The sequence below is a fragment of the Vicia villosa genome, unplaced genomic scaffold, assembly GCF_029867415.1.
Source record: "Vicia villosa cultivar HV-30 ecotype Madison, WI unplaced genomic scaffold, Vvil1.0 ctg.000205F_1_1, whole genome shotgun sequence".
In the NCBI taxonomy this organism is placed as follows: domain Eukaryota; kingdom Viridiplantae; phylum Streptophyta; class Magnoliopsida; order Fabales; family Fabaceae; genus Vicia; species Vicia villosa.
Genome location: NW_026705069.1, coordinates 645706 through 665996, shown reverse-complemented (window position 1 = coordinate 665996; position 20291 = coordinate 645706). Strand labels below are relative to the sequence as shown.

General features: G+C 36.9%; 1 protein-coding gene across 1 annotated transcript; it reads right to left on the bottom strand.

Moving 5' to 3' along the window:
- Nucleotides 1-6571: 6571 nt before the first annotated feature.
- On the bottom strand, nucleotides 6572-8751 carry LOC131625327 (uncharacterized). Its single transcript, XM_058896195.1, has 2 exons — nucleotides 8711-8751; nucleotides 6572-7477 (listed from the first exon to the last, which is right to left on the bottom strand). The coding sequence occupies exons 1-2, from the start codon at nucleotides 8749-8751 to the stop codon at nucleotides 6574-6576; spliced, it is 945 nt and encodes a 314-aa protein (XP_058752178.1). The 3' UTR covers nucleotides 6572-6573.
- Nucleotides 8752-20291: the final 11540 nt, after the last annotated feature.

The following is a 20291-nucleotide window of genomic DNA, read 5'->3' as shown; positions in this document are numbered from 1 at the left end:
TACTTCAGGATTCATGCTTCTCATATTTACTCTAGCATGATCTCTACATATTGCTCACAACTTGTTATTACCCATTGAACCTATTTCTTGGGATCTCCAGTCATTTAGGTCGGGTTGCTATCATGAGAAACTCAGTTATGTATAGGCATTAGTCCCATCTTCTTGGATGTATTATGGACTTTCTCTCTAGCTAATCCTTTCGTCAAAGGATCTGCTAAGTTTTCTTCAGTGCGTACATAATCCACTCTTACAGCTCCTTTAGAGATACAGTCTCTAACAGTGCTGTGCTTTCTTCTAATTTGACGTCTTTTACCATTATAATAACGGTTCTCGATTTTTGCAATAGCCGCGGTACTATCGCAGTGGATCAACACAGCTGGCATAGGTTTTTCCCACAAGGGAATCTCAGATAGCAAGCATCTTAACCAACTTGCTTCTGCACTAGCTGTGGCTAGTGCTATCATCTCAGACTCCATGGTAGACTGAGCCAGGATGGTCTGTTTCTTTGATTTCCAAGATACAGCTCCTCCAGCTATACTAAACATATAGCCACTAGTAGCTTTAGAATCATCCGATAGGGTGTTCCAATCTGCATCACTGTACCCTTCTAGTACAGTAGGAAATTTCTTATAATGTAGGCCGAGATCCAAGGTCCTTTTAAGGTACCTCATGACTCGCTCAATAGCTTTCCAGTGCTCATTGCTCGGCCTACTCGTAAACCTGCATAACAATCCAACAACATATGCAATGTCAGGTCTAGTACAATCAGTGGCATATCTAAGACTGCCAATGATGCTCGCATATTCGGATTGTCTGACACTTTCTCCAGTGTTCTTAAACAGTTTCACACTTGGATCATATGGAGTGCATGCTGGCTTACAATTAAAGTATTTATATTTCTTTAAGATCTTCTCCACATAGTGAGATTGATCCAAAGAAATTCCTTGTTCGGATTTTGTGATCTTGATACCAAGAATCACACTCGCTTCACCGATATCTTTCATATCAAAATTGTTACACAATAATGATTTCATAGCATTAACGGCATGAATGTTTGATCTAAATATGAGCAGATCGTCTACATATAGACATATGATAGTGCATATGCGATTCTCAGACTTATAATAAACGCATTTGTCACTTTCATTCACTTTGTATCCATTCGATATCATTAAGTTATCAAACTTTTCATGCCATTGCTTAAGAGCTTGTTTTAGTCCATACAGAGACTTATCTAACTTACAAACCTTGTTTTCTTGTCCATGGATCACAAAACCTTCAGGTTGTTCCATATAGATTTCTTCTTCTAAGTCACCGTTTAGAAAAGCTATTTTTACATCCATTTGGTGTACTATCAGATTATAAATAGCAGCGATTGATATAAGTACCCTAATGGATGTAATTCTAGTGACTGGAGAATAAGTATCAAAGAAATCTACATTTTCTCTTTGTCTAAAACCCTTGGCTACAAGACGAGCCTTGTATTTATCAATTGTTCCATCAGGTTTTAGTTTCTTTTTCAAAACCCATTTACAACCAATTGGTTTGCATCCAGGAGGCAAGTCTACTAAGTGCCAGGTCTTGTTAGACTCAAGAGAATCTATCTCATCATTAATGGCTTCCTGCCATAAGTCTGCATCTAGCGATGACAGAGCTTCTTTAAGATTTATTGGATCTTCTTCTACATTATAAGCCGCATAGTCAGGCCCATAATCTTTAGAGACTCTTACTCGTTTACTTCGTCGAAGTTCTGTTTCTACCTTGTCGTTGCTTTCTGTGCTTCTTATCACAGGAATGTGACTCGATTGATTGCCCCCACTATTTCTTGATTTGAAGGGAAATTTGTCTTCATAGAAATCAACATCATTTGATTCTATGATCACTTTTGCATTTAGGTCATAAAACCTATATGCCTTACTGTTTGCTGCATACCCAATGATTACACATTCGTATGCTCTACTAGCGAGTTTAACTCGTTTCGGATCCGGAATTCTGACATAGGCCAGACAGCCCCAAGTTCTCAAATAAGACAAGTTTGGTTGTCTTTTCTTTAATATCTCATATGGTGAGATCTTAATTTTTGACTTGGGTATTCTATTCAGGACATAGCAAACAGTCAATAAAATTTCCCCCCACCAGTGAGGTGCAGCACCAGAATTCATCATAATTACAACTACAAGTTCAGTAAGAGTTCTATTCTTTCTCTCTTCTTTACCATTCATTTCAGGAGAGTATGGAGCAGTCGTTTCATGTACAATTCCATGTTTAATATAAAATTCATTGAATAACCCAGAATCGTATTCAGTTCCCCTATCACTACGAAGTCTCTTAATCTTCTTACTAAATTGATTCTCAATTTCAGTCACATACATCTTAAACATGTCAAGCACTTCACTTTTATTTTTCATTAAGTATACATAAGTATAATCAGAGTAATCGTCAATAAAAGTGATAAAATAACGTTTACTATTTCTAGTTAAGGTTCCATCTAATTCACATATATCAGAGTGTATAAGATCTAGGGGATTAGGTTCTTTAATTATTGATTTATGCGAAGTCTTAGTTATTTTAGCTTGACTACAATATTCACATTTATTAGAATCATTCACATTTAATTTTGGAATTAGGCCTAAGTCGCTTGCATTAGAAATAACTCTCTTATTAACGTGACAAAGTCTAGCATGCCAAATATTAAAATCACACAGAGAGTAAACGGAAGGAGAAAATTTATTAAAATAAACATTCAACTTAAACATGCCATCAGCGGTGTACCCTTTCCCAACAAAAATACCATTCTTAGTGATGGTGTACAAATCTGCCCCTATAGTTTGACTAAACCCAGCCTTATTTAAAAGAAAACCAGAAACAAGATTCTTCCTAATTTCAGGAACGTGCATGACGTCCTTCAAGATCAAAGTCTTTCCTGAGGTGAATTTCAGCTCAACATCTCCAATTCCAGCAACATTAGTGGTGTGAGCATCTCCCAACAACACTTTCTTATCTTCAGCAATAGTGTATGTCTTGAACATAGCACGATCATAGCAGACATGGCGAGAGGCACCAGTGTCTATCCACCAGCCATCACTTCCACCAACCATGTTGATTTCAGTAATCATAGCAACAAATGGCTCATCAGTCATGTTAACTTGAGCATTTGATCCAACAACAGGTTTAGGCATGCTCTTACATTTCTTTGCCATATGACCCAGTTTTCCACAATTGTAGCAAGTGAAAACCGGAGCGTCATTTCTCTGAGGTGGTGGTTGCTGCCTAGCAAATGGAGCAGATGGGGCCCTAGAGGGATTCCCATTCTTAATTCGGTTCACAACATTGCGGTTCTGATTCTTTAATGGTTTGCTAGTAGGCTTCAGAATCGCACCGAATCTCTTTTTGTTGTTTGAAACAACTAAGACTTCATCTTTCTGATATTGTCTCCGAGCTTCCTCTTCAATTCGGAGGCGAGTAATTAGACTCTCGATTGAAAATTCTTTTGTTTTGTGTCGAAAGACATTTTTGAAATCTTTCCAACCAGGGGGCAGCTTGTCAATTATTACAGCAATTTGAAATTGTTCATTGAGGGGCATACCTTCAGTAATGATTTCATGAGCAATTTTCTGAAGCTCGTGGCTTTGAGCTTCCACAGACTTTTCATCCACCATCTTGTAGTTCAAGTAGCGGCTGACAGCATATTTCTTCGCACCAGCTTCTTCAGTGTCATACTTCTTTTGGAGAGCTTCCCAGACCTGTTTAGCAGTGTTGTGATTACTGTAGTAGTCATACAGGTCATCAGCAAGACTGTTCAAAATATGGTGTTTGCATAAGTAATCATTTTCTTGCCATAAGGCAATTTCTTTTCGGAGCTGTAAGTTATCTGCTGCAGCTTTTTCTCTTGCAGCAGAGTCTCCATCAGATGTTTTGGAAACTCCGTCCTTTTTGGAGGTTCCGTCTGATTCAACAGTTGACTTACCATTAGTTATTTCGATTGATCCAGAAGGAACAATAGGGATATCCTCATTCAGAATGTGGGCAACCTTTTTCAGAGTTAAGAAAAACTTCATCTTTGATTGCCAACGTTTGAAATTAGATCCCTCAAACTTGAATGGTTTGTCATTCACAGAAGCGGACGCATTAGTACCGATAATTTCCTCAGTAGCCATGGCAGTTACAAAAACGTCTTAAAATTGTTGTTTTTCGAATTAGAAAATATTGGCACAGAGAAAATTATCGGGACGAGTCGCGTACTAGGTCGCTTTCTTTAAGACGTTTCACCGTACTGCCAGCAATAATGCAAAGTAGTTCGAAATACGATGACGTCTCCAGGATAAAACAGCCCGTTCAGAGAAATCGACAATCACTTGCACTATGATGTGTCGTTCGAATTACACCTTCAGATGGTTTAGAAACCAGTCGTAGTATCTGGAATAAATTCCAGTCGGAAATCAAAAAAGAAAATATAGATGAAGAAGAGTAGAGAGAGGAGAAAGAACTCGGTTGCGAATTCTGGAGTGGTTTGCAAATGAACGAGAGGAATGTATTTATAGCCAAAAGGATCCAACCGAGTGGACCAAAACGTGGGCGAAAAAATAGCGGAGAGTTGAACCGGCCCAGTCAGTATAGCCGTTATTTACTTGGTCAGCAAGCTTGGAGGACAAGTAACCTAGTCAAAATCTAGGTTAAGACTTGGTCTAAGGACACGTCACCAATTCGTATTAATTAATATTAAATATTAATTAATTCCTTATTTAATAGTATTATCGCAGTGGAATATATATTGTAGGTGCCCTCACTCCTTTATAAAATTGTAGGTGCCCTTGGGCCCAACAACAATTGTTCAAGTTGGAATATATATACACTACTAATATTTGTGTTCCCTCCAATGTGGGACTTAAGATGAACCTTTTCAAATTCATCTCCATATTAGCTCTTACTTGTGTTCATTTATTGCTCATTTAATGTCAATAAATCTTTCCAACTCTTCCTCCAAGTTATCATCATTCCAAGTATTCCAACAATATCAATCATCAGTCTCTGGTTTGATAATGATTTTAGGGTTTTGATTTATTCATAGTGATGAAAATGCAAATCGCAGTAACGATGGCGACAGTGATTTGAAACTGCGATATGTTTTTTATTTTTTCAGGCTTATGCATTCATATCATATGTTCCTGTATTTATTTGATTCAATTTGCTGAACAAGAACAAGAACGTCAATTAATGGTGATTCTCAGTGTATATCGTTTCTTATCCATACTTTTTTCTTCAAATCGGTTTGATTTTTTAAATTCAGTTAGTTTGGTTTTTTTATTTGAACTGTTTCAAACCCAGTTCAGTTTTTGAATCCGGAATTGTTCAATTCTGTTTTTAACCGATTTGGTTTTTGAATCTAGTTATTTGAACTGTTTCAAACCAATTCGGTTTAAAAAAAATCCAGTTATTTGAACTGTTTCAATCCAGTACGGTTTATAAATTCAGTTTATTGAACACTGTTTCAGTCCAGTTCGGTTTAATTATCCAGTTATTTAGAACGATTTGGTTACCCAATCCAGTTAATTAAGCTTTAAACCAGTTCGGTTTTTAAATCCAAATAATTGTTTTTTGAACCAGTTCGGTTTTTCCAATCCAGGTAACTGTTTTTAAACCAGTTCGATTTTTTCGAATCCAGTTAACTGCTTCAAACTAGTTCGGGTTTTCTAATCCAGATAACTATTTTAAACCAGTTCGGTTTTTTCAATCCAGTTAACTGTTTTTAAACCAATTTGATTTTTAAATCCAACTAACTGTTTTTGAACCAGTTCAATCTTTCCATTCCAGTTAACTACTTAAAAGCCAGGTAACTGTTTTTAATCCACTTCGGTTTTTTCAAATCCAGTTTTCTGCTTCAAACCAGTTCGGGTTTTCCAATCCAGATAACTGTTTTTAAACCAGTTTAGTTTTAAAATCTAGTTAACTTCTTCTAAACTAGTTCGGTTACCCAAGCTAGTTAACTTTTTCAAACCAGTTTTTTTCCCAATCCAGTTAACTGCTTAAAACCTATTCGGTTTTTGAACCTCCGAATAAATCCAATTATTTGAAATCTGAACTGGGCCTTCAAACTGGTTCATTTCTTAAACTTAACTGAACCGGTCCAGACCTTAAGTACCAGTTTTCCAAACCAATTTAATTCTTTGAAATCAATTTAATAAAGATTTTACTTTAGTTATAAACATTGTGTTTGAGAATCTTTGAAATCAATTTAATAAAGATTTTACTTTAGTTTATAAACACTGTGTTTGAGAATCTGATTAATTTTTACCAACATAAATATAACAACAAAATTGTCCGAATTCCAATTTAATTTTCACAATTTTTTCTACAGCTGTCTTTTAATATAAATAAATAATTTAGTCTTTTTTTTTTGACGGGGAAAAATTAACTCATTTCATTGATAATAATATTGTGAATACATGTTGGAATATCATAGAAAATATGAAAACTAGCCATAGATGGAGCCACCCGTGCAAGAGCGTGAGCAACCTCATTTGCTTGTCTTCTAACGAACTTAACATGAGAGTTCCTAAAGAAAAGAGTCATCAACTAGTTACATTCTCCCGTGATAGCTCCAAGATCCGAGTCATTAGGTCTCGGGTTGGTCACACTATCCACAACCCGCTTTGCATCTAGTTCAAAATCCATATTGTCGTACCCCATATCATGGACCCAGTTAACAGCTTTCAGAAGGCCTAGAGCCTCACCAATAACAACATCGGTGCAAGGAGAAAACCATTCAGTCCGAGCTACAATGAAATTACCCAATTCATCTCTAATACAGGCACCAAAACCAACCTTATTATGAGAAAAAGCGGCATCAATATTGCACTTAAATCTGCCCTCCTGCGGTTTTTCCCATCTGATAATAGCTGGCGGGGAATTAATAATTTCATTGTTGAGGCGATATTTTTGGGCCTCTTTCCAATCTGTCAACAACTGATTATCCCGCTGACAAATAAGCGTCGGAGATTCTTCCACCTGATTCCAAACCTGATTATTTCTCCCTTTCCAGATACTCCATAAGGTAACTGAGAAAATCGCTTTATGGTCTTGATTGGAAACCTGCAAAAAGGAGAAAATCACAGACGCAAATAACTCTCCATTACTACTAATCCGCTGCAACAAAGGCCACAAACCCACTCTTTTCCAACACTCTATGCTTTTAGAACACAGGATGAAAAGGTGAAAGCTATTCTCTTCGCCATCCCTACACGAAACACAATTAGAGGGGCAATTAACACCTTTATCCAACAACCTCCTTCGAGTAGGCACACAGTCTCTACACAGACGCTGTAACTCGGTGAACTGACTTTTATTTTTAATCGCAAACAATGTTGCGGTGAGCAAGAGTCGCCACCGACTTTTATTTTGTCCAATGTTAGGAAAGGTAAAAAGTACAGAAAAAGACCTTATTTGAAAGAAAACGGGCTCGGGGGGTAAGTTATGAAAAGGGAAGGTGCAAGCACCCTTTTCATCCGTAGTTATCTACGGGCTCTTAACTTGCTTAGCTCATGTTGTTTGTTTTGAGTTGAAAAGAGGCATAAGGACTTTAGCGTAAATGCGTAGCCTTAGTTTTTTTTGAAATTGTAGTGAAAAGATATTTTTTTATTGAGCTAGGCAGTTTAAGAGCACTACCTTAATTGATCGGTCTTTTTTCTGTAATTTTTAAAGTTCCCAGGACTATCCATACTATATAGGAGTAGGTAGTCCTTGTTATATTGGACGTGTGGGTCATCGAAGGGTCATCGAGGTCGTTTGACGGCAACGGGTAGAGGTACCTTTAGCAATATTCGGAGGGACAATCATCGTTTCGTAGGCAACAATCGAGGGTCATCAAGGGACTTAATGACGATTTTATATTGAGGGACCTTTGCTAATGGGTACCTCTACATTTCGAGGGACATGACCTTTTAATCGAAGGCAACCAAGAGGGGCGTACCCTAGAGGTGTGAGTGTGTGAACAGTAAAAATAGGTGTATCAATTTCAGTTATGTTATCTTGAAGTTAGTGATCTACGATTGATTTTAAGTATTGCCATACAATCCTAACCATACATCTAACAGTTAATATAGTAGTTTAATATAGTGCAAAAATTAAAAGCAGAAAAATAGAGTCCTACGCTATTACATCGCTTCGGAGTGGGGGTTACAATTTGACAAACGGGGATAGAAAAAATTATTACAAACCCAGAATAAGACTTAAAGCGAGAATAATATACAAAAATTAAAGAAAAAGGCCGGTAAATGCCCATGAAAATAATCCAAAATCCTCAAGTGTAGTACCTCGCGATCAAAAGAAAATGTTAGAAAAATAACATAGAATAATGAAAAATATGAACAAAATTTGATTAAAAGAGAAATTACATTAAAAGAGAAATCATATATTTTTTGGTATGAAATAGAATCTGCTTCTAACAGTTATGTATTTTGATAAATAAATAAAAAAACAATTAGTCTAATTATATACATATTTTTGTGTATTTTGATATAGGAAAATAAAGCCTAATTAAATTAATTCATATCTTTACATTAAGAATTGTAGAATGGCCCATAAGCCCAAATAACATTCTAAAAACCCTAAACTAATTATAATTTATCAACATAGTTAAGAAAAAAAATTGCAAATGTGATATCAGCAACAAGTGGGGCGGTGCATCCCTTCCCTCACATATTTATTTTTTTACTTTTCAAACCAACAATTAGGACCAATATAATCAAGACACATGGAAGTTAAATAAAAAAAAAGAATACAACATATTATCAGATAGGTGGAACAACCAAATATTTAGATCTGCTTCATTTTTTCACGCAGAAGAAATAAGCTTCTTCCCCTCTCTATTCTTTCTTCTTCTTTCCAATTGATTAATCTCAACAAACAAAATCAGTAATTCAAACACACCAAAGCAAATCGATTATGTAACATCAACACTTCTCAAGCTGTCAATTTAATCATGGAGATCAAAGTGGAGAGAAATTACCGACAATGGTTTCTCCATGAAGACGATGATTCACCTGCGAAGGGCTTGCGTTCGGAGATCTGGAGAGTTTGGCCGTGGTCGACGCTTCGTCGGGGGGTGTCGGGTTTGCCGTGAACCGGTGGAAATCGGAGTGAAATCGACGGCGGAGCGGCGAGGTTTGAGGTCGGTTTGACTGAGTTTTCGTCCTCTTCCTTCACACCTTTGAAATTTCTTCTCTTTAACAAAAGAACCTGCAATCAAAAATTGAAATAGCAGTAGAAAAATAAGTTACATAATTAAAGGTTATTTGATCTCTTGGTTTGATGTTGAGTTATTGTTAGTCAAAAGTTATGTTTGGACTCATGATTTTTGAATGAGAATTTGTGGAGATTTATGGCTCATGGTTTTCAGGTCATGGTTTTGAGATGGTGGTGGAAAAATAAGGGTTAGTTGTTTTTTACAGGTTTTAGAACCGTGAATGTTAAGGTTAGGGTGGATGGAAATTGTTGGCTGTCAGAAATTGTTGTTACTGTGTACGTCCCCGTTAGCGTTCTATTTTTTTATATATATAAACCTCAGAAATATGTCATAGTTGAATTTGGACAACAGATTAATTGATATTAAGAACTTGTCCCTCATAGTTAATTTCCTTTCAATGCTGTCTTGAGAATGTTTTGGAAAGTTGAAGATGAATAACTTTGTGTCTTTTTTTTTTTGATATTCTTGTGATAAAAAAAAATACATAAAAATGAAAAAATAATAATTTCTAAAAATGCTTAAGTTAAAAAAAAAAAAACGAAAATTAATATAAAAAACTTATTTTTGTGATTTTATTTTTTAATATAAATAAAATTAAAATCATAGTTAGGAACAAATAAAATGAGAAAGTGTTAGACCCTGTACTTGCAAACCTTACTTCCTTACCAATTGTGCTATTTATTTGTTGAAATAAAAAGCCAATTGAAGGTTTATGAAGTGTCAGCCAGCATTTTGCTATTTATTAAAATATAACAATTTAAGAGTAAACTATTATATTTTTAAAATAGACTTTAAATCGAATATTTATAAAATTCAGAATGTCAATGTAAATGAACCCGAAATTTTTATAAAAATTCAATTTTTTGAAATAGTCTTGAATTTTTAAAAAGTGTGGGCAAATTTTGGGGTATGACAGACGCCACAGAAAATTCTTAACTCTGGGAGGGGCCTTGATGTTCCATAACAAATTCCAGCTCTCCTTAATTCTTAGGTGAGAGGTATCAGTAGCATCATTAATACAATACCTAAAAGCACTTTTAACCGAAAACTTGCCATTGGGTTCATGCTTCCAAAACAATTTATCATTATGCACCGCTGTAAAAAGAGGGGTATTTTGAATCTTTTGAGCTGACTCTACTCCAACAAGCACAGTAATAAGACTTTGGTTCCAATCTTTACCATTATGAGTTATCAAGTCCGAGACTTTAAGATTATCCACCACCCCGTTATTCGGCCAAGGATTACTTAACGAAGAACCATCAGCCAACCAATAATGATCCCAAACCGAAATATTCTCTCCTGACCCTATGCTCCATTTTAAACCTCCCTTAATCACAAACTTGGAGCTCCAGATGCTACGCCACACATAACTAGGATTATGACCAATATTAGAACTTAGATAATCACTATTCGGAAAATACCTGGCTTTGTAGAGCCGAGAAACCAGAGAATCTGTATTGGTCGTAAGTCTCCAAGCTTGCTTACTTAACATAGCGAGGTTGAAAGCATTCAAATTCTTGAAACCCATACCCCCATCAACTTTAGGCATAGATAATCGATCCCAGGAAAGCCAATGTATACCTTTGGCTCTATCTCTTTTATGACCCCACCAGAAGGAGTTCATCATCTTCTCGATCTCATCAATTAAGGAGGAGGGAATAAGGAACAGGCTCATAATATAAGTCGGAATAGATTGAAGAACAGATTTGATCATGGTTTCTCTCCCTGCTTGAGACAAACTTCTGCTGCTCCAAGAATTATTTCTCCTCCAAATTCTGTCTTTGATGAATCTAAACGCTGATTTCCTACTTCTACCAATCATGGAAGGAATACCAAGATAATTACCGATACCCAGAACCTGTTGAACCCCTAAACACGTAGCCAACTCTAGCCGAGTATCAGAGTTTACATTCCTACTACAGTAAAATTCAGATTTTTGGAAATTAATAGCTTGGCCTGATGCTTCCTCATAAGTAGTAAGAATGTCCTTCATAACATTAGTTTCTGCAGTATTAGCTCTGAAGAAGAGAAAACAATCATCAGCGAACAGAAGATGTGAAATAATAGGGGCATTTCTGCATATTTTAACACCATGGATATCACCTCTATTTTTTGCTTTCCTGATAAGAGCAGAAAGACCTTCCGCACAAAGAATAAATAAATACGGAGATAAAGGATCTCCTTGCCTCAACCCACGCCCGGGGACTATCGGCCCGATCATGTTGCCATTCATACTCACTGAATACTCCACCGTTCCAACGCAAAGCATGATCCACCCAACCCATTTTTGACAAAAACCCATAGTGAGAAGAATATCCTTCAAGTAATCCCAGTTGATTCTATCATAGGCTTTACTAATATCAAGCTTAAGAGCTATCTCTCCAACTCTACCTCTAGTTTTGGTCTTCATATGATGAATCACTTCAATAGCAGCCATAACATTATCCAGAATAGATCTTTCGGGTACAAAAGCTGACTGATTATCTGAGATGCACTTACCTAAGATCTTCTTGAGTCTATTAGCAAGAACTTTCGCTATAACTTTATAAAGAACATTGCACAAAGCAATCGGGCGCCAATCCTTCATAGAGGTTTGGGTTTCTCCTTTCGGAATGAGAGTGATGTTAGTTTTATCGAGACTTTGCGGAAAAGAACCTGTTTCGAGCCAAACACACGCTGCTTGAAAAATATCAGTGCCACAAGTATCCCAAAAGTGATGATAAAATCCAGGATTAAAGCCGTCGGGACCCGGACTCTTATCAGCTTGCATCGAGAAAATAGCATCTTTAAATTCGTTCTAAGAAAATCCAGCAGTAAGCATGTCATTGTCTTCTACTGAGATTAAAGTATCAAGAGCTTGTAGAACTCGATCCCGAGAGCTTGTTTTTTTTTTGGAATAAATCATTAAAATAAGCACTAGCCACTTGACACATCCCTTCAGTAGACTCAACAGTAACTCCATTCTCATTGACAAGAGACTTTATAGCATTTACATTTTTTCTTACAGTAGCTGTGACATGAAAAAATCGAGTATTGAGATCACCGTCTTTGTACCAATGAGCTTTGGCTCTTTGCTTCCAAAAAAGATCATCCTTCACCAGCAGAGAAATTAATCGTTTCTTGAGAGCTGAATAATAATTAAGATTCCTTTCCGAAACGTGTTGCCGAACTCTATCTAACTTCTTGCAAATACTGTCAATTTCCTTTCTAACTTTGTGCCAATTTTGTTGACTCCATTTTATCATATCAGTACCACACACTTCCAACTTTTTAGTAATTTCTGCATACTCACAGTAGTTCCATTTGTCTCGCACAAACTCCGTAAAACCCGGTTCAGTTTAGTCTTTATATAACAATAAAAATAATATCATATCAATTTATTTCTTTGGTTTAGTTTATTGCAATCTTATTCACTATCAACTTGTTTCGAATCACAGTAATAAAATTTTATTAAATATAATAAAGATTTTTTAATAATATGAAGTCGGTTCGTTGCAAATTTTTTAACAATATTTTTTACTTTAAATTAAATTTTTTATGAAAAGGGAATATTTTATTTATTAAATTTTTTAATAAATTATTTATTTTAAACATGATTGATGCTAAATATTTTTTGAAAATAATACTAAAAAAATTGAATTATATCTTAAAAAGTTTCAATTTTTTATCATAATTAATACTTTATTTTGGGCTCGTTTGTTTTAATTTTTTAAAAATGATTTTTATAGTGAAATATAATTTTGCGTAAATTTTTTTTTAATAAATATTCTGAATAACATTTAGTTTGAATAGTTATTTTTAAAAAATATTATTTTAGATATTTCAACATTTTAATAAAAAATATTTTTGACATCAAAATTTTAAAAAATATCTTAATTTTGAATCTATTTCAAATAGTTTTTTTCATAAAAATTATTTAAAAAATAGAGCTTTTTGAAAAAGTTACGATTTCGACTATGTTTTGGTCTTCAATACAATAAAACAAACAGTAGATCCTGCTGCATATCCATCTTCGTCTCTTGATCTTCTACAAGGGCGTTTCAATTTCCTCCAGCTAACAGAATCAATTTGAACATCGCAATTAATTTCGATTTTCAAAGGAGATGATAGTTGTAATGGAAAATGGTTTGAGTTAGCGGTGACAATAATAAGGATTGATATCGTTGCCACCGAGTGTGGATCTCACTGTGTTTCACACGGTGCCGGTGATTGTGAATCTCACTGTGTTTTGCAGCGATGGTTGAATGTAATCTGGTCTTTTGTTAGGTAGATAGAAAAGGAATATGATTTTTTTAATTAAATTTTTAAAAATAATAATGACATGTGTTGTCATTTGATGCACTTGACCAGTTCATGTGTTCTCAAAAGTCATGGTGCAGTTCCCGCCTTAAAGTTAGGCAATCCTTTTCCCATTTTATTTGTGTGAAACCTGTACCACTATGAGCAAAAGAAGCATTGTAAAACTCAAGTATAGCTAAAGAGACACATTTCTTAAATGCGTACAACATCCCTCTAAAAGTACTATGCCATTTTCCATAAAAATTTAGCCAAAAACAACTCATGCTGGGATTCACAGACACTTCCGAATTTCACAAATTGGGGACTTGATGCAAAACACTCGGGCACAACAACACATAATATAGAAAGCTCTTGTTCGAATTTTGATATTTCCTAATGATTAGTAATCCATACAAAACCAAATAAGAGAAAATATAAGTTATAAAAGACTTTTGAAGTAAGCTCAACAAAACTTCACTAGTAATAACGCTTAGATCCAAATGGCTCAACATTTCAAATCTTAGTAGAACAATCATATTTGTTTGTGTGAGAACCTGAATGACAAACAACATTAAGGAAACTTACTTGAATCAAATGAATACACTAGTCATTAGTGTGCCACTATTTAGTACTTAAATTGTTTGAGAAACTCTTAATCCACCTTGGACCTCTTATGCACCATGCGCGTTGCCAAAAATATCCCCTACTTTCGTAGTAGATATATCTCTGGAAGCACTTTTTTTGTTGCCAAAGTTCATTTGTTCAGTAGGTGCATCTACAAAATTCTTCCAGTTCCAAAATTATCAAACTTCCACCAAACTTCATTGTTTTCTCTTGAGTTCGACGAACATCAACAACAACGATCAACACATTCCAACTCTTTAAAAACTCAATTTAATCAATAAGTTTTCGAGTTTTCGAGTTAATTTCGAGTATTTCCCATAGTTTCATTTGAATACACTTTTAGGTGTAGAAATCATTAGGTAGTTTTAGAAATATAATTTAGAGATAATGTAGGTATTTTTTTATGTGTAAAACGGACGATCAAGCCACCAAAAATAGGTTTTTAAAATATTGGGTGCTTCCGTTTATGTATCTATGGAAGATTTCCATATTTGCACCTACAAAAGATTTTCTTTTGTTTTTATAAGTTAATTGTATCTAATCCGACTTTATTTGTTATACAATGCAGACGCTATGGCCGACCAATCAGACAGACTTATACGTGGGAGGATTGCACAATATCCCTCCGTGCGACGTGCACAAATGCAGGTAGTCTCGCAGGTGACAGGTGGATCCTTCGTTCCAGCAGTGTTGCAATGTTGAGACTAGTATGCTATTTATATTAAAACCTAACATACTAACTAATGGGTTTTTTCCACAAGGCCCATTGCACAAGCTAACTTAACAAATTAGGGTTTAAACACTAAAACCTAATTTAACATGCTAACAACCCTAGCATCTTCGACACCTGCATGTTAGGTCAATCTTCGACTACAACATGGACATTTCGACACCAGCATGTGAACAACCTTCGACTTCATGCTTAACCACGTCGAACTGTCGAACCAAGAAGCTATCCTTCGACCATACTAGAGTTCGATTCAATATCTCGCAGTTCTAGATCCCCATTAGGACTAGAACCACCAATCGGAGTATAAGCTCCCCATTAATGCATGTGCAAGACAACCAATATATGAAATTAAGACCATCGCCAAATCTTAATCATACAAGCATATATCACATAATCCATCACACATGAATTATCTAAACTTTTTGCACAAACAAACATATATCATATTATCATGTTATCATCACTAACCATGCATTCACATAGCAATACCCATATCAACATATCACAAATACACATATCAACAAAGCCAAACAATGTTATTCCCATTAATCACCAATTCTCAACATATATACACAGGCATACATATCATTTTACACAACCACACAATGATTAAATCACCTACTGCCAAAAAAAAACTATTTTTTATTAAAAAGCATGTCACGCTAGCTTTCTAGTGCTTCGAACGAAGACTAAAACAGATTCACGGTTTGAAAGTTATGAATTTGTAAAGTTTCAACAAAAATGTTAACATCGACATCTACACTAACAACTCTAAACATGTCAAAATTACGCAACCAAATAAAAGTATGACTCTAAATAATTTAAAACAACTCTAACAACTTTATTGACAACTCTAACAACTCTATTGACAATTCTATCGACGACTCTAACAATTTTATTGACAACTCTAACAGAATTGAAATTAATTTAAATTAACCAATTAACTCAATTGTTTATCTCTAATTCAAAACTCCTAAAATATTATACTAATAATATTTATTATTATCATTATAATTATTATTATTACTCATTCACAAGTATTATATATTATAAACTTTGAAGAGATATGATTCTTTGTATAAAAACATAAATTTCACAATGTACAGTAGTATTATATATTAATTAACAAAGTACCAGAATTTCATTATATGATACACCTTATTATATATTAACAAAGTATCAATAATTATTCAGCCCATGATTACATGCCTACACACTTCCTTTAGATATAAACTAAAATAACATTTAAAGTGGTATTACCCCTTCTTCTTTACATAGTAACATCATCCTCGTATCAAGACTGTCACGTGAACAACCATCTAGAAATATTGGCTTATCTAAGATTGATTTGTCAAGGTATCACATGGAACAAGAGATATATTTAATTAAGGAAAATTCTTTGGCCACCTCCCCACCTCCTAGGTCATCTCTGATGAAAAACTCAAACTACCCTGACTTCGGAAATGCATTTCCGAAATGCAAGAAAAAGGTGTTTTCGAAGATGCATCTCCGAAAGCGCCTTTTTTTTTGAAAAAATTGTTTTATTTCGGAAGTTCATTTCCGAAAACAGTATTTCAGAAGTTCATTTTCGAAATACTGGGCGTTTTGCAGATTAAGCAAAACAGCCCCCTCCCCCATTCATTTAACCCTAATCCTATTCTAAACTCAACCTCTCTTCAAAATTTCTGCAAAAAGCAAGTGTGAAGTATTAGAGATTGCCAACATCTTCTTCCAATCTCAATCTAAATCATCTCAAACTCTATTAGTGGTAAGTTTAGGGCATTTTTTTCAATTTTTAGATCCATTATTATATCTCTATTAGGATTGTTTAGGTTGTTTAGATCCATTAGTCAAACTCTAAACTGCTATTTAGGTTGTTTAGAATGAATAAAATTAGTTATATTTTAGGATTTTGGGGTCTGCCATTGGAGGTTGCAGAGAAGTTCTTCGCAGGGGTGCTTCGGAAGTTCATTTTCGAAAACACCTCCATTCGCAGTTTCGGAAATGAACTTCCAAATTGTATCAGAAGTGTAATTTTTTTAGTTCTTTATGTTGTCTCGCATATTAATCGATTTCAATTGTTTTCAGGAACATGTCAGACAACGTAGCACGCATCAGACAGGGTAGAGAGACCTAGACTGCGTCGGCTAGACGCGAGCGGGCGGCGCAGCTGGCGTCGACACGGGGACGGGGGCAGAGCCGAGGACGACGTGTGCGAGTTCTCGTGGAGATGGACGAGGGTACCTCTACATCTGGATCGAGGAGTCGTCTGGCTCGGGTATCTTCTTCCCGCCAGCAAGAGGAGGAGGAGGTGGAGGTACCGGAGGTGGCAGTATCATACCACGAGGCGGAGGATGTACCGGATGTTGACCCTCCACTCGGGGAGGAGGATGAGAAGGAGGAGGGCTTCCCGGGAGGGCCCAGTGACACTTCAGTGCTGATATCCTACCGCGATCACGTCGCTCGGAGGATCTGGGAGGGAGAGGTATTTTTTATAATTTTCCCGACTACATTATTTAACCGTTTATAATTTAGACGTTTATTCAATATTTTATTAACCGTCTATTTAACATACTTTTTTATTTGTTTTTTTGTAACAGGAGAGAGAGCCGTTGAAAATGGTGAATGATCGGTCACCATTTCTAGTAAGTTTCCGCATCTTTTTCCGACCGAAATTCGCAATCTTGGTAATACTAAGTGGCATTGTCATATGTTTTTGAAGTAAGTTTCTTGTTTTTCGATGGTGTGATGTTGTTGCATGTTAGTGTGTTTTGAGTATTATTCAAGTGCCGTTTTATGCGTTGGTTGTTAGCTTGTGTGTGGCCAGGTTGGTGCAAGGGAAAGGTAGAAACTTATGGCGAGCACGAGCGGAGAAAGTAGCCAAAAGAGCCAAAGTTGAGGTCAACACGGGCACCCGTGTGCATGCACACGGCCCGTGTCAAAAGATGGCTGGAAAGATGTTTTTGAAGGCTAGGCAGAGGTTTCACACGGGCACCCGTGTTCCTGCACACGGTCCGTGTGAAAAGCTGAGCAGAAAATGATTTTTTGGCAAAGGAGCAGTTAACCAACACGGGCACCCGTGTTCCTGCACACGGTCCGTGTTGTTAGGCGCGGGCAGATGTTCAAGTTTTGTAATTTTGAAAGAATGGATCTCATTAAGGGTATTTCGGACCTTTCGGATGCTGAGGAAGTGAGCCAACACTACTAAAACCTAACGGGAAGAAGTGTGAAGGCATCTTGGATTATTGAGCATAGAGAACTACAGAGAAAGAGGAGCCAAGGGTTTCAGAAGAGATCTTCAAGAGCACTCGCGATTGGAGATCATATCAACCGATAATTTCTTGTAATGACTTCAATTACTCTTGTTATTTGCTTAAACATTATGAGTAGCTAAACTATTTTATGCTAGGGTGATGTCCCTAAATCTTTTCATGTAATGACTTGTTAAAACCGTTGTGATGAATTTGATGTTTTTATAATTTGAGTTTATGATTCAAAGATTTTCATGCTTCATTGTATTGGAAAATATTTTGTTGATCTATGATTAGGGTTAGGCTTGACACACCACTCTAATGCGTTTTGAATCAAAACATTACCGGTAAATCGCTTAGGAATAAGGATTTCACCATAGTGATCATCCATTCTAGAACCCGATGCATAATGCCTTAATACTAAAATCAATTATTGAGGAATTGAAATTGACTTTTAAGTATTAAGAAGTTCTCCACTAAGGAATTAGGGAAAACTATTTTTTTTAGAATTGATACTCAATTGTGGTCACATCTTTTCATGAACAACGGTGTTTTCAAGGGGTTACATAAGATTTATACATCAACCTTAGCATGCTTTCTCATTTGTGAACCAAATAATCATTTACTTATCGTTTTAAATTATAAACAGTTAGTAGTTTCATCAAGCAAATCAAAAACCCAACAATAGCTTTTTGTTCAATTGAAATTCAGTACTGGCTTATACTTTATTCGCAGTCCTTGTGATCGATACTTGGATTCAACTCCATTTTAATAACTACATCGGTAACAAAAGTAGTACACTTGCTATTTTCCGATCAGTGAACCATGCCCGAAAGATTTTCAGTCTGTTTAAACCGACTGCCTAGTGGTTTAACGACGCTGTGAGAGGTTCAGGGCTCAGTGGGCTCTGCATGACGGGGTACACCACCATCAGCCACGGCATGCAAGGGGCTTTTGTGGAGCGGTGGCACAAGGAGACGTCTTCTTTCCACTTGCAGGTTGGGGAGATGACGATCACCTTGCATGATGTGCAGTGTCTTCTCCACCTGCCGATTAGGGGGCCACTGTTGACCCACTCCCGGATCCAGAGGGTTGAAGCCACTGAGTGGATGGCGCTCTATTTGGGTATGGAGCCCGAAGTTGCTGACTTTGAGTGCATCATGACATCTGAGCCTCATATCCGGTTCACCACACTGAGCCGCTATTTCGAGCACCACCTGGTGGCGGCGGCCGAGGCCGAGGATGCGGGTGACGAGCTATTTACACATTATCACCGTGGCTGCGCTCTCCGGTGCTAGTACATGCATGTGGTAGGCGCTGCGATCTTTGTGGACAAGAGTGCGAGGTACGTCGACGTGACCTACCTCTGCTACTTCATAGACTTGACCACCGTTCACCAGTGGAACTGGGGGGCAGCTACTCTGGCATACCTATACCAGAAGCTGAACGAGGCCTCCAACTGGAGGACGAGGCAGTTGGTCGGATCCTACACACTACTTACGGTACGTTTCATTTTAATTTTTTTGTATTTATTTATGTTTCGTATTTATTTTTAATACATTATCGTGTTTGTGTTTCAGAGCTGGATCATCTCCTACTTCTCCCGCATCCACGACTTCCACATCGATCCTGCGTACGTTGACGCCATACCCAGGGCCGCCAGATACGTTCTCCAGAGGGGGAACAATGCGGTGGGACCATACCGTGGGTACCTGGACCGCACGGTGCACGACGACGTCACCTGGAGGCCGTTCAGCGACTACACTCATATTGTCCCCTTTGACGGCATATCTCTATATTCTAGCTGGTTGGCATGCGGGACTACCATCATGGTCCGGTATCTCCCTGAGCGGTGCATGCGGCAGTTCGGATTTGTGCAGATGATACCCAGGTCACCCTTTGAGGCTGCTCCCGACACAGTGACCAGAGTGCAGCTCAATGCCATGTTTGAGGATTGGGAGCATCATGTGGTACCGAAGGAGTATCGTCGCATGCGGGTCACCCAGGACTGGCACAGTGTGGAGGGGTACGTCACATGGTTCTACCGGGTGTCACATTCTCTGCTGAGACCCGACGTAGGAGATCCGGAAGAACCAGCAGGCCGAGGATGACCACGCCATTGATCTCCTGCCGATCTGCCAGCGGATAGAGATGCTTGGGCGGGACG